At 38.8% G+C, this 27,755-nt stretch overlaps 1 protein-coding gene across 4 annotated transcripts in view; it reads right to left on the minus strand.

Annotated features, from left to right (window-relative positions):
• Positions 1-27,755, minus strand: part of cpap (centrosome assembly and centriole elongation protein) — a 74,362-nt gene that overhangs the window by 33,187 nt on the left and 13,420 nt on the right. For 3 of the 4 annotated variants that reach the window (XM_078222075.1, XM_078222079.1, XM_078222076.1), the window contains 8 exons: positions 25,334-25,432; positions 24,724-24,886; positions 24,347-24,464; positions 12,722-14,390; positions 9,933-10,065; positions 6,355-6,520; positions 2,648-2,887; positions 1,149-1,256 (listed from right to left, as the gene is read on the minus strand). In XM_078222075.1, the coding sequence (XP_078078201.1) occupies positions 1,149-1,256; positions 2,648-2,887; positions 6,355-6,520; positions 9,933-10,065; positions 12,722-14,390; positions 24,347-24,464; positions 24,724-24,886; positions 25,334-25,432 (2,696 nt within the window). The remainder of the gene's footprint in view (positions 1-1,148; positions 1,257-2,647; positions 2,888-6,354; positions 6,521-9,932; positions 10,066-12,721; positions 14,391-24,346; positions 24,465-24,723; positions 24,887-25,333; positions 25,433-27,755) is intronic. The other variant, XM_078222078.1, reaches the window with a different exon arrangement.

Raw genomic sequence — 27,755 nt, forward strand, 5'->3', positions numbered from 1 at the left:
AGTAATCCTTGCGACAGAGGTTGTGGACCTTGTACTTGAATATGCAGTTGTGTTTTGATGGTGCTTTTTGATAGAGTTCTAGGATTTAACACAAGGATGAAGAAGGAATGGTGACAAACGTCTAAGTCAGGGTAGTTTCATTTTTCATATCCTCATACCCTTCCCTTGGGGAATAGTTGAAGTAGTGAAAGGAATCACAGGTTGATTAATGGTCAAAACTAACAAATCGTGATGTGAATGTCTCCTTCATTACTTTAGCTAACTTTAGTCCAACAGAGGAGTTCATTAATACTATACAGCAGGATGATTTTAGGGATTCCTGCAAAGCAACAAATGAAGAAATCGAGAGGCTGAGTGGAATGTGAAGCAAGCCATTTACACAGAATATTCAGCCTCTGATTTGTTCTGGTAGTTACACCATTTAGTGTTTCCAGTTGCATTTTGGTTCAATGGGGACATCATAAGAAAATGGCAGTATTGGACTTGAGATGGTAATGGCATTAAATGTCATGAGGTGGTGATCTCTTGTTGGAAATGGTCTTTGTCTGACAGCAAGTTCAAATGTTATTCATCAGTCCAAACCCGAATGTTGGGTAGGTTGCTTCCTATCTGAGAAATTGCAAATGGAGCTCAACTTTTAGACATCTCCACACAAAGTGAGGGTGGCATTGTAAGTAATGTTTGTGGAAGCATAAAATTACAAAAAGTTAGAGAAATTAAGTGAATGAGCAAAAAGACGACAAATGTGACATTATCTACTTTGAACCTAAAAAGATGCCATAGAGTACTTTCTAAATGGGGAAAGGCTAGAAACTGGAGATCCTGAAACTTGGGATCCATGTAAATAAATAAATGTTCATTCATCTAAATAATTCAGTGTCTCCTAGCTCAACTGGGTATATAACTTTGCATTACTTAATTCAAGTCACTAATATGTACTGAAAAACTGAAACCCAATTATAGAACACCAATTGTGACATTCAGCTCAAAGAATTTTCACTTATCCTATCCCATACATTGCTACTTTCTCCTGTTCTTGAGAGAGCTGCTCAACACTAGCTTCTCCTGGCAATTAGTGATAGGCAATAAATGTGACCTTGCTAGCACCCACAATATGCACAACAATGTTAAAAGTTGGATGTTGATACCTGTCCAGTCCTGAGAGAGCTTTTCTTTCCTCCTACTTGTGCAGTTCTGCCTCTGTCTGTCTGTCTGATTAAAGAATCAGTTTCCACCTTCCCAACATCTGGGGGAACCTATGATTAAAAAGTTGCTAAATTACAATGCACATCTCCCACTAAAAGATTGAGAGAAAAAAAGTGAATATGTAAAAATATTTATGCAGTTACAAAAATTATTTCTCCATTTGGCACAAATTGTAGAAAGAGCAACGGTGAACCATATTTCAAATAGGTTTTCAAACAGCTGCTTCTCCAATGACAGCTCAAAAGGTAGCTTGAGGTCAGGAGCATGGCCATGATAAAGAATGCTGGTTAATCCCATTTAGACTACATTTGAGGGAAAATGGGAAACATAGACATATCTTAAGGATCAATGGGTGAGGGAATGTTTTGTAAATTAGCAGCCCGTAGTTAGATGTTATTTTTTAAAAATGGGACAAGCATTTATTGACCATCCCCAATTGCCCTTAATGGGGCAGTTAAGAGTCAATCACATTGCTGTAGATCTGGAGTCACATGTAGGTCAGACTAGGTAAGGATAGTAGATTTCCTTCCCTAAAGTACATTATCAAGGTTAGAAAAAAGGAAATGTCTGCCTTTATCAGTTTTAAAAGAATGTTTTGTTTCTTTTTTAAAAAAAATTGAGCCAATAAAGTGCACGTGACAGTTTGCAGCTATAACAAACTGTCATTAAAATATATCTAATAGTGAAGATGTACTGTTTTTTAACTGCACCATGTATCAACCAATGCAATATGCTACTACCTTGTAATTTTATGCAACTGCTGTACATCGCTATAAGGTTACAAAAGAGAACTGCTGGCCTTGTTCAAGTCAGTTTGCGGTTCAATTCTTTTAACGAGTGACACTAAAACTCAATGTGCGCCACCTGAAGCATGATAAATACCATGCTAGATAGCATTCAACTGATACAAAGAACAAGAGGCAATGTAACCTAAAAGGTACAAGTCTAAAGGGGATGCAGGAACCGAGAGACTCAGCAGGTAAATGGTCAGAAATCTTTGAAGATGATAGAGCAGGCTGAGAAAGTGGAATAAAGGGATATGGGGCTATATAAATAGAGTGCAGAAGAAAGCGAGGATGAACAACTATAAAACACTTGTTCAGCCTCAACTAAGTATTGTGCCCAATAACAGACAATGCGCTTTAGGAAGAATGTAAAGGCTTTAAAAAGGTTGCAGAAAAAAATTTATGAAAATAGTTCCGGGGTGAGGGACTTCAGTTTTGTGGATAAGTTGAAGAAGTGGGTACTGGTCTCTAGAGGAGGAGCTACAGAATATGGGTTCTGTTCACCAAGAAGACACTCTTCCTTTTCCTTGCAAGATAAGCTTCAGGATTTTCATTGGGCATTCTGTTTTGAGCAACATGAGTATAGTATCACTGCTGAATGGATAACATTTTAAAATATGAAAGTATAATTACACCCAAAAGAATTATAGGCTTACTAGCAATTCAGTTTTCTTTAAACGTGGAGTTGTGGTCTCTATTTTCTTTTCAATTTCTGTTTCAGCTTTTTTCCAGGTTTCCAACCGAAGTCTTTCCATAATGTTGACCTCATCTCTAAGCTCTTGGTTTTCTTTCGTCAGTATATCAATCTGGTTTCGAAGCCTTGCCTGAATACTCGACCATCTTAATTCTTTTCGCTTTAGTTCTTCCTTCAACTCTACAGTCTGTTGTTTCAGTACCTAACCAGAAGCAGAAATAAAATTCCAAAGTCATGCATGCAAAACAACTGGACATCACTAATATGGCTTTAGTACAACACAGAATAGCAGCAAAGAAACAGGTATTTAGGTCCATAATGTCCATTTTAGGTGTTAATGCTCCATGCAAGCCTCCTCCCTTCTTCATCTAACCAGTGGCATAACCCTCTAGTGCCTTTGCCCTTATGTGCTCATCTAACCTCCCCTTAAATCCATCTATGTTATTTGCCTCAGCCAATCCATGTAGCAAGTTTCTCACACCTGGTAAAGATGTTTCTTTTGAATCCTCATTTGAGTTTTTGGTGAAATTATGCAATATAATTGAATAATAAATATAATTGTTCTTTCATTTGTTTTATGTTATCCCACGGTCCATTCACTGCCTAAATTGTCCAGAGTTGAATGCTTGAAATGACAAGATTTGGAACCAGATATGTAGAATAATGGTAGTCTTTAGCTAAAAATGTGAAAATTCCTTTGACTTTTTTGACTATTTTATTTAATTGCGGCATGTCTGACACTTGCACAATCTTTACACAGCTAGTTTACCACAAAGATAATGTCTTACAAGCATTTATCCACAATTTGGTCTGCATGCTTGCATGTTATAGGAGGGGCTGCAAATCTAAGTCAATCCAAGAATTCAACACTCTTTCCATGGCCCTATATTCCCTTTAAACAGTTTTAATCATCAACCTGGTATAGCTACAATTAAGATTGGAGTTTAATTTTATCTACTTTGTATAATTCAATGCAATGCAGTTGCTACACAGCTTGAGGTTTACAAAGAAACTTTCAGCAAATTAAAACAATGAAGACCCGAAGAAGAATACAAATGAATAATGCCAATGATTCTTAATCATCCACCCAGAAGAAAAGTTATGTGCACATCACATTACTCCACTGTCTCTTGAATAATTAAAATTGCTGTTCTACTATCTTACCGAGAAGATCATTACATGTTTAGGTCACTCACCAGGAAGTTCTCCCATGAGACCTGCCTTAAATTAAACTTTCAGCAGTTAGATCAGTGTCGTCTGCCTTGCTTTGTTCTGGTATTCTCTGTCATTCCTTGAATTATGCTTTCAATTTAACTTTTTCTAATTAATGGGAGGTCTTGTGGTGCAGTGGATGGCGTTCCTTGCTCGGAGCAAGCAGCTCCAGGTTCAAATCCCACCTGAGGATTTGATGGCCATTCATAACACAGCCAAGCAGGTTAGTACCAACTTACAAATCCTTCCAACACATGCCAACGACAGGCAGCAAGAACGTTTCCCGGTTAACCCTGTGAAGGAAAGAAAGTTGGAGCCTCTGCCATCACAATCCATAGCTCCAGACTATAACATGCATGGAAAGGTGCATGCAGCTACAGCAATTCAAACTCCAAGTGAATTGTAACGGCAACAGCTTGATTAATAGTGATCAATAAAGTATTTCTTGGCAAAAAAACCAACTGGCACTTCCCTGAACCATGACCCCACCATCGAACACAGAATCATTTCTTCCAGGACTGTCACTGACCTACCTCCTCTAGAGATGTTACCCCCATGGCCTCCTAGTACCCCTACCCAAAACAACCCACTTCTATCTCCTCAAGATCCACAACAGGACTGCCTGATAAACCCATCATTTCAGCCTGTTCCTGCCCAACTGAACTGATTTCTTCCCGTCAGCACCATCTTTCTCCTTGACTTGTCCATCTTTCCCCACTCATGTCCATGCCTCTTCTGACATCCTCCATCATCAATTCTGGTTTGGCTCTCCTCACGGACTTTTCTTCTCTCTTCTCATCCCAGGCCCCAAACATTCCTTACAAATGAAACAGTGATTTACTTGGTCTTTGTTCAATTAGTATACTGTATTCGCTGCTCACTATGTGATAAACTCTATCTTGGAGACCAAACGCAGACAGGGTAATTGCTTTGCAGAACAGCTCTATTTAGTCTGCAAGCATGTCTCCCAGTCACCTGACATTTCAATTCTTCCCCTTGCACCCACTCTGACCTTGCTATCCTCGGCTTCTTGAAGTGTTCTAACAAAGCCCAATGCAAACTTATGGAATAGTACCTAATCTTTCATCTGGGCACTTTACAGCCTTGGGGACTCATCATTTGAGTTCAAGTTTTTGATCGTAACCTCGGTCCCCATTTTGTTCCATGTCTCTTTACTGGTTTGTTTTTTCCTTTCATTTACTTTCAGACAATAGGATTCATACCTCCTCTATACACATCTTTTGTTTCTTTACTTGTCCGAAAATCAGTCCTTTTAGTCTTGCACCATGAAAACTTTTGTCATTTAAGCTCTTCTGCCGTCCACATTATCACAGACCTTCCCTTTTGTTCTTCTTTCCCCTTGCATTTGGTCAAAACATTTCTAACTTTTTCCATTTCTGTTGAAAGGTCTGTGACCTTTCACCAAAAACACTCCCAGAGCTGTTGAGTATTTCCTGCACGTTGTTTTAATTTTATTTCAGATTTCCAACATCCACAGTATTGTACTTTATAACAAATCATTCCACCTACTTGGTTCATTGCTGCCACAAGACTATTTCCACACAATTACTTGCAAAATCCAAGTTTCCTTCTATTGTGGAGTTAGTTTCAACAAGTCTTAAGATGCTAGACTTTTCTAAAGGATGTGTTGGTATCTTGCCAAGGGGAAATGACAAATATGGACAAGTTGTCCATTGGTAATACATAACTTGAATCGTGCGGAAAAAAAAGAGACATGTTGCTGAAGTTTTTTGTTTTGTATTCATCAGGGCTGGCTGAGTACGGCTTGTTTGCCTATTACAAACAACCAAAGGAACATGCTGTTTGATTTGATCAGCCAAATCGATAAGACATTAAGTCTACATACTAGCAGCACTGAAATTTATACACAATGTTTCTCAATTGTGTGGTAGGCAGAACATGCATTTGGACCAACAGCATGAAACATTGTTAGTGCCAGTTGAGAAATCCAATAATATGCTGATCTCATAACGTAGCTCATTTACACTTGGTGGAAGTGAGATAGATTCATTTGCAGGGACCTGTTCTCCGCAAACAAAAGGAATACATTTAAGCCTTGTGCCTATATTTAATAAGCTGGGAACTTGATGACCCCAGTTTCCGGTTGCTTTCTCCATGGCAATGCCTCGGCCAGAGTCAACTTGCAAACCAATCAGCACCCTTTTCTCCTGTCTTGTAAATTGTCATTGTTTGAAATTTGGCATTCTTGTATTTGCCCTATTGAGACTAAGATGAAAAGTTTCAGCAACATCTCTCTTTTCAGCAATATTTTAAAGTTACTAGAAAATTGACCAAAAACTATTGGTGAATTCTCAATTAGGAGTTAAACTATTGGTGATTCATCAATTAAGAATTAATTAAAAGTATCCAAATTGTTGAACAGAGGACTTAAATTATGAAAAAAAACGGGGCAAGAATGCAAAGGGAAAATTTCACCTGTATCTCTTCTCTCTCCTTTTTGTCAGGGATTGCTCTTGCTGCTGCAGCATATTTTTCAAACACCAATCGCTCTTTTTGTAGTCGTTTTAATTCTGCTTTTTTGTACTCCTCGAATTGAGCTAATTCTTCAGCTTTCTTGCATTCAAAGTCTGCAATTTCTTTTCTAAATATGAAACATTAATTTCTGTCATTAATATTAATTTCAGCTCAGAACCTAAACCAAATGAAGTAACAGCACAGTTCAGAATAGATAAGTAGAATATCAACAAAAACATTGGTCAATGCAATGTTACTCTGAGCACTACACAGCTTTTTTAGTCAGCCAGATTAAACTGTTAAAAGTCTGGATCAACAGTGAAGAATCTTTAAATAAGGGCACAGTACAAAATAGATATATTCCTAGAAGGCAAAAAGGTGATGCAAAGGGAATTCCTTAATTTAAAATATGAAAAAAGAAATATCAAAAAAGCTCATGAGGAATAGAGACAGGACAGGGTGTAATTGGGAGCCGAAAGAAAAAAATTGAATTAAAGATGAAAAAAACCAGCAGATATGAGAAGGAAATAGTCATGGCTTTTATAGACATTCAAGGATGAGACCAATCAGTGATGAAAAAGCTAATTTAGTTGTGGAGGATAAAAATATTGCTGAAGTAAATATTTTGCATGAGTGTTTGAAAATCTTGATAGAAATTAGAATGTACGTGGTGCATTTAAGGATATGTAACGATTGTTCAAGATAACTGTGGAAAAGATATTGATAAGTGATCATAAAATTAGTGAAACAATGAAATTAGCAAGCATGGACTTAGAAAAAATGTTTAAGTTTCACACAAAGAGAGGATTTTGAAGAATTGACAGTTGTACAGTTAGTTACAAGAGGCAAATTAAATTAAGCACATTGGAGTAATCCGTGTTTGCAGAAGTCAAAAGAATCAGACAGCTATGATTGAGTTTTGTCACCTGTATTAACACAGTGAAAAGAATTGTTTCTTGCGCACTATACAGACAAAGGATACCATACATAGAGAAGAAAACGAGAGAGTGCAGAATGTAGTGTTAGAGTCACAGCTAGGGTGTAGAGAAAAATCAACTTAATGCAAGGTAGGTCCATTGAAAGTCTGATGGCAGCAGGGAAGAAGCTGTTCTTGAGTTGGTTGGTACGTGAGCTGAGACTTTTGTATATTTTTCCCGACGGAAGAAAGAATGTCCAGGGTGCGTGGCATCCTTAATTATGCTGGCTGTTTTGCCGAGACAGCAGGAAGTGTAGACAGAGTTAATGGATTGGAGGCTGGTTTGCGTGATGGATTGGGCTATATTCCCGACCTTTTGTAGTTTCTTGCGGTCTTGGGCAGAGCAGGAGCCATACCAAGCTGTGATACAACCAGAAAGAATGCGACACAGAAAAAGGGACAACTGCATTCTGGAGACAGATACAGAAACATGGGGAGATAGATAAAAGCAGCTACTGTTGCAAAGAGAAAGAAAAGACTGTTTTTGTGTTAGCAACCAGGAAAGACATTGTTGACAGCTGGTTCTCTGTTCAAGGGGAAGAGAATGGTGTGGATGGGACTTTTGGAGATTTAAGGATAAGGAGTTGCCAAGGTGAATCTTTCTGCTGGAAATTGATTCTGGGATACTCAGGCTGAAAGGAATGATCTTTGAAGGATACTCGAATATTCAACATGACGTGGGAAGGAGAGTGAGCCTATTGGAAAGCTGGGAACAACTTGGGACTTACTCCTTAATGCTACCTATCTGCTAAAAGTGTGACAAAGTGAAAATGTTTCACAAGCTATATTTCGATTGCGTTGTTTGTTAATTAATACAAAACAACTTTTTCTTAACAGGCAACTAACATACCAAACCAATACTAAGTCTAGGTTTATTTGTTACAGTATAAGTCTTAAAACGTGGAATCCTATCCTTTGCTTATTTCCATTGGTTGCTGGAAAATTCATCTTGTGACAAGTAATCAATCTCTATGGGGACTGTAAAAAAATAGCCACATAAAAGAATGCATTTCTTGCAATGATGTTTCTGTATTAACTGCTTTCACTTCATATTAATTGATCCATTAGTAGTACTTCCCACCTTAGAAAATATGAACTTTTTAATCTTGCTTTCCTCCTCCCTTACACAGCTATCACATAAAATCCTCTTTCATGTTAGACAATAGATTGCAGGTTCTAGGTTGTCAAATCAAAACTTACAAATTATTCTTACAATAATGGTTTCACGTTTCTAGATCTTTGTCACAAATAAAGCAAAACGTAGTCACACAATTTAAAATTAAGTACTGATAGCTGGTTAAATGCTAGTGGAGTATGTATTGAAGTTGCTTCCCAAACACCGAAAACAACCAGTAATTTTGTAGCCTATCTTGGTTATCGAATGTACACAGCTAAGTGGTTCCTAGTTCTGAATGTTCAGCAAGAGTTGCCTGTGAAATTTAGCAACTTTTCAATACATATTTCATTTAGCTATCGTTTTCTTGATTTACTTTCAAAAATATTGGAGGCATTCACATAGCAGGATGTGCAAAAGTCACAAATATCAATTCAGATTTAAATGTGATACTATTGTTACGATGTGGAGATGCTGGCATTGGACTGGGGTAAACACAGTAAGGAGTCTAACAACACCAGGTTAAAGTCCAACAGGTTTATTTGGTAGCAAACGCTACTAGCTTTCGGAGCACTGCTCGTTCGTCAGGTGAGTGAACATAGAACATAGAACAGTACAGCACAGAACAGGCCCTTCGGCCCACGATGTTGTGCCGAGCTTTATCTGAAACCAAGATCAAGCTATCCCACTCCCTATCATCCTGGTGTGCTCCATGTGCCTATCCAATAACCGCTTAAATGTTCCTAAAGTGTCTGACTCCACTATCACTGCAGGCAGTCCATTCCACACCCCAACCACTCTCTGCGTAAAGAACCTACCTCTGATATCCTTCCTGTATCTCCCACCACGAACCCTATAGTTATGCCCCCTTGTAATAGCTCCATCCACCCGAGGAAATAGTCTTTGAACGTTCACTCTATCTATCCCCTTCATCATTTTATAAACCTCTATTAAGTCTCCCCTCAGCCTCCTCCACTCCAGAGAGAACAGCCCTAGCTCCCTCAACCTTTCCTCATAAGACCTGCCCTCCAAACCAGGCAGCATCCTGGTAAATCTCCTCTGCACTCTTTCCAGCGCTTCCACATCCTTCTTTTAGTGAGGTGAATATCTCCCACTCACCTGACGAAGGAGCAGCGCTCCGAAAGCTAGTGGCGTTTGCTTCCAAATAAACCTGTTGGGACTTTAACCTGGTGTTGTTAGACTCCTTACTATACTATTGTTACACCAAAGAAAGGTGCTAGGGAGATATGGAGAGTACAAGTACACTTATGAAACTGGAGCCAAATAAATATTCAACAAATAGTCATGTGCAGTGGATTTTGTACAAGTTATTTGCTTCATTTTATGTCTATTGAAGGAGTGGGAAATGCTTTTATTTCAGATCAGGTCACAGAGAAAGAAGGAATACATTAGTGTTTTCTTTTGGTGAAAATAACCATGCACACCTACCGAAGGTCCATCAGGGCTTTCTCCCTATCATTTCGGAGTTTGGCCAGTATAGCATTTTCTGCTCGAAACTGGTCAATTTCAGATTCTAATTCTACCAGTTTATCCTTCAGCAACTTGGATTGGACACCAGCACCTAGTAAACAGCACAACGTATTTAAAATGAATGTGGTCAGATATCTTTTTTCATCTTTTACTGAAAAACTAATGTATTTTTCAATGTTGACTAAAGCATGCAATTTACAACATGAGAAAGGGTAGTAGTTCTCTTGATTGTTCACCATAAACAGTGAAACACCCACTGGAACCATATATGCTAGTGCTCATAATAAGTTATTCCCAGAGGTTCTGCACTTCTTCCACCAGAGATAATGTGGGCAAGCTAGAGAACTCCAAAATAAATTCATTTCAGTTTATCCATTACTCCCTTGTATGTACAATATGTTCTGTGTTGTAAACCATTATCATTTGATATTAAGATAATGAGTTTTCTTTATCATTGGCAAAGGTTCTAGTCTGTCCTTTCGTTATGTTACTTTTCTCTCATTGATCACACTTCACAAGATTTTGTCTCCCAACAATTTTGTGCACAAAGAATTCTACATATTATTGTCATGATAATTGCACACTCCCCAATATTTCTATATAACTAAAATACATTTTAAAAACTTCAACTTTCCTTGAAACTATTGGAAATGTTCTCATTGCAATTTCTTCCTGTATTTTAAAAATTCATTTCACAGGATATGGTCGTCACTGGCTAGAGCAGTATTTATTGCTCATCCCCACATTGCTCTTGAGAAGGTGATGGTGAGTTGCGTTCTTGAACCACTGCAGTCCATGCAGTGCAGGTACACCCACTGTGTGGTTAGAAAGGGAGTTCCATATTCTTACCAATCCTGATCTCCAACCCTGGATACATTCTCCCTCAACACCTCACAATCCAAATTAGCCCATCCATCTGAATTCTGATTGGAACACAAATGAGAACATAAGAAATAGACGCAGAAGTATGCCATTCGGCCCCTTGAGACTGCTCCATTCAATACTTGTTCTTTATTTGTACAGATTTCAGTAAGTTCCTCACTCTCACCAAAAATTCTGTACCTTCTTGTTTCTTAGCTCCATCCAAACAAATTCTACATCTCGATTTTCAGAGCCAAGATGCTTTTTCTATCCTGTCTTTATTACCAATGCAATCTCTCCCCCTTTTCTATTTTGCCTACCTCTTTTAAAGGTCAAACATTCCATATTATTTAATTCCTAACCTTGGTCTTAAGGTTAACATTAACATTCTGCAAACCCCCCCCCCCCCCCCAATGGCTAGATTTGTGAAACTTTGTGCACTCAATTGGTGCCTTTAGTTTTTTTTCTATTTTTCCATTTCACCCTAGTCAGTAATGTCCCTCAGTCTCTTCCTGACCCACTCAGTTTATTTTTATCTAAGATTAATTTGCTTTCTGTAAAATGATTAAAATGCCAATCTAAGAAAGCAAATTAAATATTGGGACATACACATAAGGGATTAAGACAAAAGCTGAAACTTTATTACTATTTTGTATATTAAAAAACCCATGGAGTTTTTAATCATTGGAGAAATTTGACATTCAGGACCAGGGAGGTTGTCCAATAAAAATTATGAACTTCACCTTTAAATTCAGTTATATCTTATGCAACATGTGTGGATGCCACAGTTCCAATTACAGTGAATGCTATCAGTTTCCCCAACATTACAACTACAAAATCCAGACTGATATGTCTCTACCCAGCCACATTTGTTTTGCTTTAAATTTATTTTCTAAACTGTTCTTATTGCATAATTCTTGTCTGTCTTTCTATCTCTCCTGTTCTACTGGGTTTGTGATTTCTTTGTTCCTTCCTTTCAGGTGGGGTGGTGATGGAACTCACTGTGGGGTAACAAGACTAAAAAGGCCACAACCTACTAATTCAGAGAAAAATTGGGCTTCAATGATCAGTGGCTATCTTTCAATTCACAATCTGTTGCCTATCCTATCTGTTCTTACGTGGTCCTCAGCTCAGTTCTGACAGACATCTTCAAGCTAATACCTGTTGACCTCGAGTACCATTCTAGTTGGTTATTCTCGTCTATCAATGCTTTTGCTGTGCTGTCAGTTACTCTTTTTCCTTCTAACCCTCCAAATCCAATTAAACTGTCCCCCAATCCTCCTCCTGATACCCATACATGTTAGCTCACTATGACATCCACTTGCCTCTATCGCCCCTATCTTGTATCCCTGTTATATCTCCACAATGTGTAATTTCCCTATGTAAACCCTACCTTTCCATTTGCCACATTACACATTGAAGCCCAAGCCTAACACTAACCTGGGTACAGATTATTTGTTCTCCAAATGCTCATCATGCTGAATTAGTTGGCAAGAGGTTTCAAAATTTCCAGACTTTCCAAATTTCCACTCTTCCAGGGCACGAGTGGGGTTGGGCAGTAGATGGATTAAACATAGTTATTAACTCCTAGTTCTTGATGTGCTGTATGCCTCCTATTTCATCCCCATTTCCATAATAATCATCATCCCTGACTATGAGCATCTCCTCAGAGTATACATCACAAAGCACTAAGAAGGGAACACCAGTTAAGGTTATTAAGAAACTCAGGGCCACACACTATATTTAAAACTGATGGACCGGCTTGTATCCGATTTCTTAATCTAGCTCCACCAGCTCCAACCGAACAGAAAATATTGAGTATTCCACAAACTTTCTTAAGCTCTAAGAAATCATTTCTTAATGTAAAATGAAAATAGATATCATACCTAATGGTTTATCATTCACAGCTTTAAACTTTTGCTCCAGTCCTGGATTAGATCCGAGTTCTGTCTTAGGTTTCAATGAAGGAAACAACTTTGTTATCAAGTCAGAGATGGGAGGTGAATCTGTGGATTTGTTCATCTTTTCATCCACAGCCTCTCCCTTCTTAGCAGAAGCCACTTTTCTTCGCATAACTTTATCCTCAACAGCTTCTCTAAAAGAGGAACCTTCAGCATCCAATACAGAACTATTAACAGGTTCGGTTGAGTTATCTTCATGGTTAGTGAGTCCAGCTTCTTCCAGATCAGCCCATGTTTGATCATCGTCAAAGTCAACCTTTTCTTGATGCAGCGGTGAACTGCTTTTGCATCTAGAATTAAAGTGTGGTGAATCTGGTTTCTGGCTCAAATTTTTTTGTTTGTTTTCTATTACAGTAGGCATTTCAATATCAACATCAGACAACGATGAGGATGACAAGTCCAGATCTGTGTCTATTTTCTTATCTTTATTGAGACCATCTGAGGGTTGTTTTCTACATTTAGATTTAGGGTTGTCTTCTTTGTCACTGCTGCAGAGTATTGGCTGTTTCATAATTGTTTTTTCATTTGTCAGTGTAGAATCAAGATCATCTATTTCTGAATCCAAAGTGGTATCATCATTGCTAAATTCATCCCCCAGAGGGTCACATTCAACATTTTTGAAAACTACTTTATCCTTGACTGGCGAGGCCAAAACATCTTTAAAATTTTCCTCTACTCTAATACTATGTTCTAAATGATCACGATTTTTAAAATAAACATTTTCCTTTCCCTCAAAATCTGTATTCCCATGACTGATTGGCACACTTGAATTTTCAGCTACTTGTTGTTCAGATTTGATTGGAGTAGATGACAACCTGTGACTTTTATTGTTGTGCCAATCATGTTGCACCATTTTCATTACAAAGGAAGAATTACTAGAGAAGGAAAGTTCTTCAGCAGCTTGCTCCAGAAATTCAAACTCATTCAATTCTATATTTTCTTTCTCTTTTTCCTTGCTCCACTTTTCCAAATTTTTCTGAAATGATATTTCAAGTGCATATTCAGGTCCAGTTGCATCTTTATTTCTTGGCCATGTAGGAACTACATTTTCATTTATCTGAGATTTCTCACCAAATGACATTAGTCTATCTAAAGTTACTCTTCCCTCTCCAGTCTGTTTTGATGCACTCTGTAGACATTCCTGAACTTTGTTTGCACTTTCAGCTTTACAGTTGATCGCAATTTTATGCATATTTTGAACATTACCAACTGATGTATTTTTTATTCTCTCTGTCTGCATTTTTGGAGGTGATTGGAAGGCACCATCTCCATGACCATTGTCCAAGACCTTTTTAACACACAAGGCAGAGTTGTTCTTTCCCTTACCACCTGGCTTTGGGTTGTTGGTAACCTCAGGTAAGCCTCCAAAATTATTTTCTTTGTTTAATAATGTAAATTTACGTTGCAATTTTTGATGGGTTGCATTCATTGAACTTTGAGAACCTATCTGCTGGTTGATTATTTTTGTTTCCTTATCAACTTCATTAGATGCCAAACTACTTGACTTGACTTTTGAGAATCTTGCTAGTCCTTCACCACGCTTCAGAAACTTTCTCTTCTGGTTACCTTTGCCCTCAGAGAACATTGCAGGTAGCTATAATTAGAATACATGAGTACAGATTAAGAATTTAGTTATTGTTCTGGAATTTACTTATTATTTTGATGCATTGTCATAAGTGAACATTACGAAAAACATCTGATTTTCACAGTTTCTAAGGAAAAGAACATTGGTTGCAAAGCTTACAACAAAGTACAATTCCAGATCATTCCTTACATGCAGGAAGACATCCTAAAGTACTCCATTTTAAGGGGAGAAAGTAACATTGGCCCAAACTTCACTGGAGTAGTTTGTAGACTATTTTTGTTTGTACTGCAAATTGCTGGAAGTGCAAGCTGATAATGAAATCAATAGGGAATCTGAATCCTTGGGGAATGGCAGGACCGACAGTCTATCTTCTTAATTGAGATTTAAAGATAGAAATAGAAAGGGGAACAAAAGAAAAGGAAATGGGATGAATTAAAGTCAGGTTCTATATAAAAAGCAAAATAAAAGAGAAAGTAAGTTTAGATTAAAAGATTAGAGCAATGTAATGTCGGGGTAAGGAGTGAGCTATATAGGTTTTAATGCCCTTAGTTGAAGGGCAATAAATGCTGGTCCAGCCAACAACACTCTCAGTTCATGGACAAATAAAGAATTTAGGACTGAGATAAGGAGAAATTTCTTCACTGAGAGGGTTGTGAATTTTTGCAATTGTCTAACAGAGGATTGTGGATGTTTAACTGGAGAATACAAGACAGAAATGAATGAGTGAGTGAGTCAAACCTCATCATAGTCATAGAATCCTAACAGCGCCCCATCGAGCCTGCATCGACAACAATCCCACCCAAGCCCTATCCCCGTAACCCCATGTATTTACCCTGCTAATCCCCCGACACTAAGGGGCAATCGTCAAATCAACCTAACTTCAGACTCAGTCACCATTATTTTTCCAACAAATTCTTGATGATATTTTCAAAAGCAGACACATACAATGTGGTTACCGAAGTTTCAGGCATATTAGGATGGTGGCAAAGATCCAGGGCACAGACTATTGCACCTCCATTACCGGGAGGTGACAATTTGTTAGCTCAAAGTCAGAAGTATATAGGATGGAACCTCCAAAAGTGCAGCATGCCTTTGTTTCTCGACAGATGGAAGGACATATTTTAGAGAAGATGCTAAAACTGGAGTTCTGTTTCTCTCTTCATTTGAATATTAAAGATATAAACAGCACATTTCATTAAAGAGCTGAGAACTCTCCCTTGCCAACTTTCCCTCAAGGTTCTTAAAAACAGATTAACTGAACAGTCATAGCGTTTTGCAAGGTTTTACTGCCAGTTCAATGTTGATGGTGGGGAACAGGTGGAAATACTTAGAGAAAACAAACAGCCACTTGGACAAGCATGGCCTAATAAAGGAGAGTCCGCATAAATTTGTTAAGGGAAAATCATTTTCGACTAACTTAAATCACGTTTCATGCTGAGGCAAGAGGGTGGTGAGGACATGGAATCAATATTATGCATATGGTATTATGCAAAAGGTGTTTAATAAAGTACCACATATTTGGTTTAAGCCCCATGGGATAAAAGTGGCAGCAGCAGCATGAAATCAAGTTTAGTTGAGAGATAGAAAACAGAGTTAATCCATCTAACCTACACATCTTGGACATTAAGGGGCAATTTAGCATGGCTAATCCACCTAACCTGAACACCTTTGGTCTGTGAGAGGAAAGGAAACCTACACAGACATGGGGAGAATCCACACAGTCACCCAAGGCCCCTTGGTCCGTGGCACTGTGAGGCAGTAGTGCTAACCACTGTACCACCAATAAATTCCCAGAGCTGAAGGATTACAGTTACATGGATAGATGAGAGAGGTTGGAGTCCAAGAGGTGTTTAAAATTATGACGGATTTAGATAGTTTATTTATCTTGTTTCTAATGAAAAACGCATCATTAGCCGGAGAGTACCAATTCAAGGTGAACCAAAGTACAAGAAGAAAAATAGTTTTCATTGAATAAGTAGTTGGAATTTGGAATGCATTGCCTGAAAAGAGTGGTGGATACAGATTCAAATGTAACTTTCTGAAGAAAATTACACAAACACCTGACGGAGAATATATTTTTTGGGATATGGAAAAAGAGTAGGATAGATTTTTTATTCATTTATGAGATTTGGGCATCTCTGGCAAGGTCACTTTATTTATTGGATTAGTGTCTGGAAGAGCCAGAAAGACTTGATGGTTTGAATGGTCTCCTTTTGTGCTGTTTTATTCTATAATTCTATGGCTAGTTTTTCATGGGCTGTAAAGTACTTTGGGATGTCTTATGGTTGTGAGAGGCATTACATGAATGCAACTTCTTTTTCTTTAAAATTCTTCTCATTAGAGTTGGACAAATACCATGAATACACGAGTCCTCAGTCTTTATCCTTGCATGCTTTCCTTTGAAATTCTAATTCAATGAAAAGTTCTACATGAAGAATGAAGTGTGTTAAGGAATATGGAAAGCTTCTACCCTTTACTTCAGAATGAGTAGCAATGGATTATTTAATTATTTTTAGCAGTCAAATAACTGCTGTTGACAGCAGACTTTACTCTTTTGCAACAGATTTCATTCAAATCTTAAGTATTAGTGAAGCACCACCTGTAATCTGAAAGTTTTGTATAATTAAACGACTGGGCGTGATCTAGACTTCCAGTAAGGAAAGCTCCATAATAATTACTTTATTAGCCAAGTTAACAAGAAGAGCCCATTTCTGTCAAATTATTACCAGAGTAAAACATCATGAGGTCACATTTGTTCCAGTTTCAAAAGACAAAGTGTAGATGCTGTATTATAAATAGATACTGTAGACTCATGTTGGGATAAAAATTGAAAACGTATAGAGCTTACTGTATTGATATGCTAAGCTATAATTCCACGAGTATCAGCTACTTTTGATAGCTCATGCAAGTGATTTTCTTTTGTATAATATTTGGATAGGGTCAGTTGCCAGGTTAAGTCACCACAAGGGACATCACGTGAATGCAATTAAAACTTCATCAGATGCCCACACAAAATATTTTAATGCAATAAGGAGCCGAAACCCGTTTTCTTTGGTTCCTCAATCCAGTGTGAATGCAAATTATAACAGTTCTATTAAACACTCCAGTTGAGATCAACTAATTCAGTTCAGATCATAAAACAAAACTGGGATCTTCTTGAGGTCGCAAACACTCGTGTTCACATAGTGCCATTCATGACCTCAGGATGTCCCAAAGTATTTTCCAGCTAATTAGTACTTTTGAAATGTAGTCACCATTGCATCATAGAAGCAAGCTAGCCAATTTGCATACAGCAGGATCCCACAAAAAGAAATCAGATAATCTGTTTTATTCATGACATGGGAACGGATACCAGGGAGTATTCCCCCAATCTTTCTAGGAATAGTGTAATGGGATCCTCTGTGTTTACCTTGGGGCCAGTGGGGTCTCAGAGTAACAACTCATTTGAAATACAGAGAGTACAGCACTGTTTCAGTCTGTACTGACTGGAGTGTCAGTTTTGGTTTTGTACTCAAATCTCTGGAGTGAGTTTTGAACAGGCACAATGGGTTGAATGACCTACTTCCATGTCATGAATGTTTCTGATACACAACCTCTGACATAAAGAAGAATGTTGGTTACTGAGCCACAGCTGACAGCTTCCTAACTGAGTCATTTGGAAATTTGAAGAATCATTTGATAATTCTGGCGAGTAAGCAGCTAGTCACAGATCTTGGGAATCTGATGAGTGAGGGAACTCAGTACAAAAAGGAGGTAGGTGCTCTTCACTTAAGTAGCTACCATAACTTTTAATTTTAAAGAATGCAGAGAGCGGCAAAGGGATAAGTCAGTGGACTGGCCAGTTCTGAAAAAATTGAAAGTATCACATCTCAAATGAAACAAGTAAATGATTCTTAGTGAGTATTAAACTTAGGTAATTTAGTAGTAATTGTAATATTTTATTAGTGGTAGTAAGGTTTATTAGCAATAGTAAAGCTTAGAAGGAGCAGTAGAATCTTGGTTTGTAGTCTCCAGATTTATAATAAGCAGTGTGTAAAATAAAATTAAGGCATAGCAAAGCTATCCGAAATGTCAATGCTGCAATATATGGAAAGTCATGGATGCTTCCTGTGGCCTAGACTACATGTACAGGAGACATCACCAGCTGCAGAAACTAGCTCCAGATTTGGGAACTCAGACTATGGATGGGGCTACTGTGGCAAATCTGCAAAGCTGAGAACCAAGGTACAAACCAAGTGCTAGAAAATGGGATTAGAATAGATGGCTTCTTGATGGGCTGAAGGGTCCCTCTGTGCTGTGAAACTTCATGACTATGTGTGGAAAGCACTTTTCAGGAGGTGGTCACACCACAGGTCGAGAGAGTACAGGCAGAGAGGGAATGATGACTGTCCAACAATCTCGGAGAACCAAGCAGGTGGTACAGGAATCATGAGTCCACATTGCTCATTAACCAGTTTTCCATTATGAATACTGATGAAGGTGGTGGTTCTTCAGAAGAGTGCAGTGAAAGCCAAGTCCATAGCACCATGGGTGGCTCAGCTGCACAGGAGGGGAAGAAGAAGAGTTGAAGAGCAATAGGGGATTCAATAGTTAGGGGAACATGCAAGTGTTTCCGAAGTCGTAGACGTGACTCCAGGGTGGTATGTTGTCTTCCTGGTGTCAGAGTGAGGGATGTCACTGAGCGGCTGCAGGACGTTCTTTTGGGGATGAGTGAGCAGAGGTTGCCAACAACATAGGTAGAAAGAGAGATGAAGTCCTGAAAGCTAATTTGAGTCTGCTGGGAAAGAGATTAAAAATAGAACTTCAAAGACAGTAATCACAAGATTGCTCAATGCCATGTGCTGTCAGCATAGAAACAGGAAATTGCAGCAAATGAATGCGTGGCTGGAGAAATGGTGCAGGAAGGGAAACATTACTTCTGAGGCACTGGGACCTGTACAATGTGAACAGGTTACACATTAGCAGGACTGGGACCAATACCCTCACCAAGAGATTTGTTCATGCTGTTGCAGAGGGGTTAAACTATCTTGGCGGGGGGTCAGCACCAGTGGGGAATTCAGTTTGCAAAGAAATAAAACTAGCAATGGTAGGACTAGTAGTGAGATTGGAAAACATCGGAAACAAAGGCCAGCATCAAATTGGATCAAAATAGAAAAAAAGTTAAAAAGGTGCTATCTGAACTCGTGCGGTATTCGCAACAAGGTAGTTGAATTAATAGCACATAGAGATAAAGGTATGATCTAATTGCCATTATAGGGACATAGCTGCAGGGTGACCAAGGTATGAACGGACTATTCAAGGGTATTGAACACTTAGGAAGCAGGCAAAAAAAAAAGGAAAAGGAAGTGGGAAAGCGTTGTTAATAAAAAGGATGGGATCTGCACATTAGTGAGAGAGGATCTTAGATCAGAAGGTGATGATGCAGAATCAGATTGGGTGGAGCCAAGACATAAACAATGGTGGTCTATTAATAACTCCCACTAAACAAGAGTGGTAGTGTAAGGCATGGTATAAATCAGGAAATTAGGTGCAAGCAACAAGAGTAACTCAGTAATCGGAGGGACTTCAATTTACATATAAACTGGGTAAACCAAATTAGCATTAACACCGTTGAGGGCGATTTTCTGGAAAGTACACAAGATGGTTTTCTAGAACAGTTTGTTGAGGAACCAACTAGCGAATTGACTATTTTAGATTTAGTACTGTGCAATAAGAAAGGGCTCATTCATAATCTCATTATAAAGGAGTCTCTAGGGAAGAGTGATTCATAAAATAATAGAATTCTACATTAAGTTTGCAAGTGATGTAACAAAATTAGGATCTTAAATATAAACAATGAGGGTATGGGGGAAAGTTGTTGTGATAGACTGGGAAACTGCATTAAAGGCTTTGATGGTAGACAGGCAATTGCCAACATTTAAAGAATACATTACATATTCCTCTAATGCACAAAATTCCAGCAATAAAAGTGATCCAACTGTGGCTATTAAGAGAAGTTAAAGACTTTGGAAAAGGCTTATAAAGTTGTCAAAGAAAAGGATTAGGAGCTTTTTAGAATTCAGCAGAGGGAACCAAGAAACTGATAAAGCAAAAATAGAATACAAGAGTAACCTTGCGAGAAACATAAAAACGGACTGTAAAAGCATCTATAGGTGAGTAAAAATGAATAGATTAGCAAAGGCAAATGTGGGTACGTAATAGGCAGAGACGAGAGAATTTATAATGGGGGGAAAACAAAAAAAAAAAATCAGGAAATGGCAGAGAAACTAAACAAATATTTTGTATGCCTTCACGGAGGAAGGTACAAAATATTTTCACAGATTTACTAGACAACCAAGGGGCTAACAGGCATGAGGAACTGAAGGAAATTAGTAATAGCAAAAAAGTGATACTGGAGAAATTAATGAGACTGAAAGCTGATAAATACCCTGGACCTGATGATCTGCATCCAAGTATTGAAACAAATGGCTGTAGAGATAAGGATGCATTGGTGATCATCTTCCAAAATTCTATACATTCTATCATGCTTCCTGCTGATTAGAAGGTAGCAAATGGAACCCCACTATTAGGAAAGGGGGAAAAGAGAGAAAATGGGAAACTACAGACTTGTTAGCCTATCAGTTGTTGGGAAAGGATGTGATAACTGAACACACAAAATAATGGTAGAATTAGAAATCATATTTGGCAAACCTGTTGGGAGATTTTTTGAGGAAATAATTAGCAGAATAGATAAAGGACACCAGTGTATGTGGTGTATTTGGACTTACAGAAGATGCTTGCTGAGGTCCTACACAAGGAGGTTAGTAAACAAAATTAGAGCACATGGGATTAGGCATAATATATGGCATGGATTGAGAATTGGTTAACGGACAGAAAAACAGTAGGAATAAATGGGTCTGTGTACCATCTATACCATCCAGGACAAAGCAGCCCACTTGATTGACATCCTATCCACCAGTGTTTATTCCCTCCACATTGGTAGCAATGCATTCACAATCTACAAGATGCACTGCAGGAACTCACCAAGGTTCCGAAGATAGCACTTTCTAATTCCATGACCACTGCCATTTAGAAGACAAGGGCAGCATGGAACAGCACCACCTGCAAGTTCCCCTCTAAGCCATTCACCATCCTGACTTGGAAATATATTATTGTTGCTTCATGGTCACTGGAGCAAAATCCTGGAACTCCCTCCCCAACACAACTGTATACCTACACCACACAGACTGCAGCAGTTCAAGGAGGCAACTCATCACCACCTTCTCAATGTAGGGATATGCAATAAATGTTGGCCTAACCAGCGAAGCTCACATCCCATGAATTAATTTTTTAAATTCTCAGGTTTGCAGGCTATGATTAATGGGGTACCACAAATATCAGTGCTTGGGCCTCAGCTAGTCACAATCTATATCAATGATTTGGATGTGAGGTTCAAATGTAATATTTCAAAGTTTGCCGATGACACGAAACGAGGTAGGATTTTGAATTGAGGAGGATACAAAGAGGCTGAAAAGGGGACTTTGACAGGCTCAGTGAATAGTCTAGATCAGTGGTTCCCAACCGGTGTTCTGTGGAATATGTGTGCCCCACGAGAAGGGTGCAAGTGTGCCACAGTCATGGCTGTGGGGAAACTCGGAGTCTCGATTTACCAAGTAGTAATAAACAGCAGGCCTTTCTGAAAAGATGTGACACGGGGCAGCCAAGACCCTGAACTTTCTACAAGATTAAACCCATAAATCTTTTGTCTCAGGTAATATAAAAGGGCAATAATTTTGATATTAAAGGTACAACTGTAAAGATGAAGTATGAGCTGAATGTTAACAGGAATGTCAGTGGATCGGTGTGGCTCTCTCTCAGCGGACCACATTGCTTTAAGAGACGGAACATACCTCACTCAACGCCTTGAAGTGTGTACACCAAAAGCAGACAATTTTGTTGGTGATTTACTTTTCTGCACTTAATAACCAATGGCAAGTAAAGAATCAGTATAATCAAGCTTAGCAATAACCAATTCCAAAATCCCCTGTTGATAAATTTGACTTCAGATAAACTGTGCTTCTTCATATTTTCTGGAAGATTTCAGACAAAGAAAATCTCAGTTGTTGAACTCAATAACTAAGAAGTTTAATCCCTGGGTTAAAGTCACACGTAGTATGATTATTATAAAACTCCTTAATAATGATTCATGTTTGGGGGATATAACCAATGGCATCTGTGTGTGTAATGCTGATGGCAAAGATCTTACAGCTCTTCTGGATGCTGGCTCGGAGTGGACAAGAGAGAAAAAAAGTGGAACATGGGATTGGAGACATTTGCATTTATTTTTAGATTTAAAACAGGCCACTGCTTGCAACTAATAAATGAAATTGCAATTTGATACGGTTTTAGCTGAAGGGCATAGTGTTCCTCCAAATTCTAATGACAGACCACATTTAGTTTGTGGTGAGCAGGTTTGCTGAAAATCACTTGCTGTTTTCTCCCTCCTCCCGCCACCGCCCGCCCCCCCTTATTTTGAATGAACACATTTTGTCGACTTAATTTACAAATCATGATTTGTTATATTTGTTCTTCTTCCCCAACTGTGATCTTGTTTAATTCAATTATTAATTTACGACATGTAAATAAATATAATTAAAGATTTGTTGCTGGTTGTGCTACCTCCTTACCAAATCTTTCATTTTGAATGAACTGAAACAGCAAGTATCCTCATCAAATCTGCCAAAAATGTTGCGGATGTCAGCGCTCCATCTCTAGAGACAGGCTGGCCCTGTCCCTTGTAGGTTCGCTGCTATATTATGGGGAGTTTATGAGCAATTGACTTAGCTGAAAAAAAAGTGGGTGTGCTTTGGAATTGTCTCTCTCATTGAAGTGCAGAAAAGTAAATCACCGACAGAATGGTCTGCTTTTGTTACTCACTCAACATCTTGAAGCGAGCAAGAGTGAGGTATGTCACATCTCAAAGCTGTGTGGTCCGCTGAGAGAGCCACACCAATCCACCGCGGTGTTACTGAAAAGTTTAAACCACTTGTTTAAAATCAGGGCAGATGTAATATATATGAAAAAAATGTGAATCTACCCACATTGGTAGGAAAAACTAAAATGCAGCATATTTTGCAAATGGTGAGAGGTTGGGAGGTGTTGATGTCCAAGGGGATCTGGGTGTCCTTGTTCATGAATAACCGAAAGCTAGCATGAAAATGCAGCAAGCAATTAGGAAAGTAAATAGTATGTCAGCCTTTACTGCAAGAGGTCTCAAGTACAGGAGTAAACATGTCTTGTTGCAGTTGTATAGAGTTTAGTGAGAACGCACTAAAGTATTGCACACAATTCTGATCTCCTTACCCAAGGAATTATATACTTGCCATAGATGGAGCGTAATTAAGTGTCACCAGACTGATCCCCAAGATGGGGATTGTTGTCCTAGGAGGAGATTGGGCCTGTAATCTCCAGAACAAGGGGCAATCTCATTGAAACATACAAAAATTCTTTCTGGGCTCAACAAGGTAGATGCAAAAAGGATGTTTCCCCTGGATAGAGGATGTAGAATCAGGGGACAGTCTCGAAATAAGAGGTAGATCATTTAGGACCACAAGGAAATGAAATTTCTTAACCCGGACAGTGGTAAATTTAAAGAATTCTCCATTGCAGAGGGCTTGGAGGCTCAGTCATTGAAAAGTTCAACAGACATTGACAGATTTCTAGAAAGTAAAGACATCAAGGAATTTGGGAATAGTTCTGGAAAATGGTGTTTGAGGTTGGTGATTGGCCCGGATCGAATTGAATGGTGCAGCAGGCTCAAGGGGTTGAATAGCCTACTCCTGTGTTCCAACATACTTGTCTTTTTGAAATACATCAGATGATCTGTAATTTATCTGTTGATTTTTATGGCACTAAATGTGGCTTCATAAATCTCAAATAGTACATTTAATTTTATGCATTCTGGATTGACGATTCCAAACGCAAACCTGTGACTGCTTCAGTTTATCTTGCTGGTGTTTCAGTCTCTCTTCTTCCATCTGCATCTGTTTCTCTAGGTACTCTTCAAACGTTTCTTTTCTTGCATCCACTCCTGGTTTAATCGGTCTATTAAAAATGAGCAACTATATAACCTTTGAATTATCCAAGCTTTATCAAAAGTTAATAACCTCTGCAGCTTGTATACCTCCCCATATATAAAACATTTTCAACTAAACAAAAGTTTAAAGTTGATGTATGTGTTGCCATTAATATTTTGATCCACCACAAATACATAATTATTTTTATACTATTATTATATTTCATGCAATTTAGGTTTTTGACAATCATCTTACTAATTTGGGTAATAAAGTAGGCCTTCATTTACCTCTCCTCTAAAGTTGTAAAGGATGGCAGATGGTTAGAATCTTGCTCTTCAGAAGGGGATTGAAAGAAAGATGCACTTGTAGAATATTTATTATCTTGACATGTATCCAAAGGTTCTCTTGAAAGTGAACATCCCGAATTTGGTTCATTGGCTTCGTTTTCATCTACAAAAGTTCGTTTTTTCAAAATCAGAAATGCACATATTTTGTAGGATTTCACAATATTTGTATCTTTTACTTGCACTTTGTGCTGACAGGGATAAAATATTGTCAAACTTCATTTGGAATATTTTGAACTACATTATTAGTAAGCATCATGTAAAAGAGAACTTCTATTCATAACACCACTTCATACTTCTCAAACATCACAAACACTTCATATACAATGAATTATATTAGATGTTAAGTGAATAAATACAGCAGCCATTTTGTGCACAAGATCCCTTGAACTACAATGGCATTTTTGAAGATTCTGATTGAGGAAAGGTTGTTGGACAGGAAATCAGTAGAACTCTGAACATTTTCTACTTTATGACCAGATTCATTGAAAGAGTTGCACCCCTCTAAAAATGCTGCACAATTTTAACATATGCAACAGCTTTATTTACTTACCTTCAAGGACAACATCCTCTAGCTCAGTATGCTTTTCACTTTGTTGGACAGCTTTAATAGGATCATTTTTTTCCATATTTTTCAATTTACTTAAAGTGTCTGCAAAAGAGTGATGGGAGGACAAATGTTGCAAAAGTTCAAAAGAACAATTTCCTCAATATTAATAATTCAAGATAAAAGTTACAATTTTAACTAGCTTTGAATTATTGACAACAAATGCAGACGCACAACTTGTATTGAATAAGACAAACATTAAAGAAGCTGCATGATACATAGTTTTTACACAGGTTCCTTCAGCCATTACTGTGCAATGGTCCTTTTTACATTTAGCCACTTCACCCGTGACAGCAGAATTCTGGGACACACTGCCAGCAACACCTAGAGGTTGAGAGGAGGACCCTGAGATAGACAATAGATCCCAGAGGAGCGGGTGGATAAAAAAAAGCTGCACGAGGGGGATGGTTTTTGCAAACAGCCAAGAATGACATCACAGGGGAAACACAATTTCAATACGTGGAATCAGGAGCCAGTTTGAGAGAAGCAGCAGCCTTGATAAGTAGAACATGGGTGAATGTTTCTACTGTACGGTCTTAAGTAAAAATTGATCTTTAGTTTCAATTAAGTAGTGCTTAAAGTATGGTGAACAAGGTAATGTCCCAAGTATATTTAATTTTTTTAAACTAAAGGAAGTAAAAGTAAAGAATGTAATTTCAAGGTAAGTCATAGCATGGCAGCTCGGTCAGGTGGAATGCTTTTCAAATCAGAATACCTACAGTTCAGAAGGAGGCCATTTGGCCCATCGAATCTGCACCGACAACAATCCCACCCAGCACTATCCCCGCAACCTCATGTATTTATCCTGCTAATCCCCCTAAACTACACATCTTGGGACACCAAGGGGCACTTTAGCATGGCCAATCAACCTAACCCGCACATCTTTGGACTGTGGGAGGAAACCAGAGCACCAGAGGAAACACACGCAAACACAGGGAGAATATACAAACTCCACAGTCACCGAGGCCGGAGTTGAACCTGGGTCCCTGGTGCTGAGAGGCAGCAGTGCTAACTACTGTGCCACCTTGCCACCCAGGATTTTCTTGTGTGACGTGGGAAGTCAGGGATATGTCCAGTGCCCAGGATGACCCTATGTGCAGGAAGTATCTCCAGCTGCAGCTACACTAAATGTATTTAGTTCTGGAGCAGCAGCTGGAGTCACTGGAGCATCCGCAAGGCTGAGATCTTCATGGATAACATGTACAGGGAGGTGATCACACCACATATAAAAAAGAGTGCACAGGAAGAAAAGGAATGGCTGACCACCAGACAGAATAAAAACGCTAGGATGCTAGTGCAGGAGACCCCTGGATCCATCTGCCTCTGAAATAGATTTTCCATTTTTGATATTGCTGAGGGAGATGGTTTTTTGGTGGAATGCATCGAGAGCCAAGTCCGTGTAGGAGAAAAAAAGGAGAACAATGATGACATGGGATTCTACCATAAGGGGAACAGATAGATGTTGTGGTCCATGTCAGTACCAACGGCATAGTTAAGAGGAATGAGATCCAGCAAGCACAATATAGAGAGTTAGGAAAGAAATTAAAAAGCAGGACCTCAAGGATAGTAATCTCAGGACTACTCCAGTGTAATCTGCTAGTGAGATCAGGAATAGGAGAATAGACTGGGTGAATGCATGGCTGGAGAGATGGTGTAGGGATTTAGATTCCTGAGACATTGGGATAAATTCTGGGGAAAGATGGGACTTGCACAAGCAAAACCAGGGTCAACATCCTCAAAAAGGGCATTCGTTGCTACTATGGGGGAGGGTTTAAACTTAAATGGCAGGCAGATGGGAACCTTAGCAGGGAGATACAAGAGAGGGAAACTAAGATAAAAACAAAAGATAGAAACATAGAAAATATGAGCAGGAGTAGGCCATTTGGTCCACTGGGCCTGCTCTGCCATTCAATGTGATCATTGAATGGCAGAGCGTTCAGTGATTTGGCCTCCTCAGCCTTACACGGTAGGGAATTCCACAAATTCACCACCCTTCGATGAAGAAATTTCTCCTCATCTCAGTCTTAAATGGCCTATCCCATATCCTAAGAGCGCGACTCCTTGTTCTAGACCCTCCAGCCAGAGGAAACATCATCCCTGCATCCATTCTGTCCAGCCCTGTCAGAATATTACACATTTTGATGAAATCCCCTCTCATTCTTCTAAACGCCAATGAATACAGGCCTAGTTGGCCCAATCTCTTCTCATGTTACACCTCAACTGGAAGGGAGCAAATATCCTGGCTGGGAGTTTTGCTAGAGTGTTTCGGCAGGATTTAAACTAGTGTGGCAGGGGGGTGGGGAACAAAACAGGAGGTCAGTAAATACTGAGGCTGGGGTTGAGCTGGGGGCCAGGGCAAGGCTAGCTA

This window comes from Mustelus asterias, chromosome 10 (assembly GCF_964213995.1).
Source record: "Mustelus asterias chromosome 10, sMusAst1.hap1.1, whole genome shotgun sequence".
In the NCBI taxonomy this organism is placed as follows: domain Eukaryota; kingdom Metazoa; phylum Chordata; class Chondrichthyes; order Carcharhiniformes; family Triakidae; genus Mustelus; species Mustelus asterias.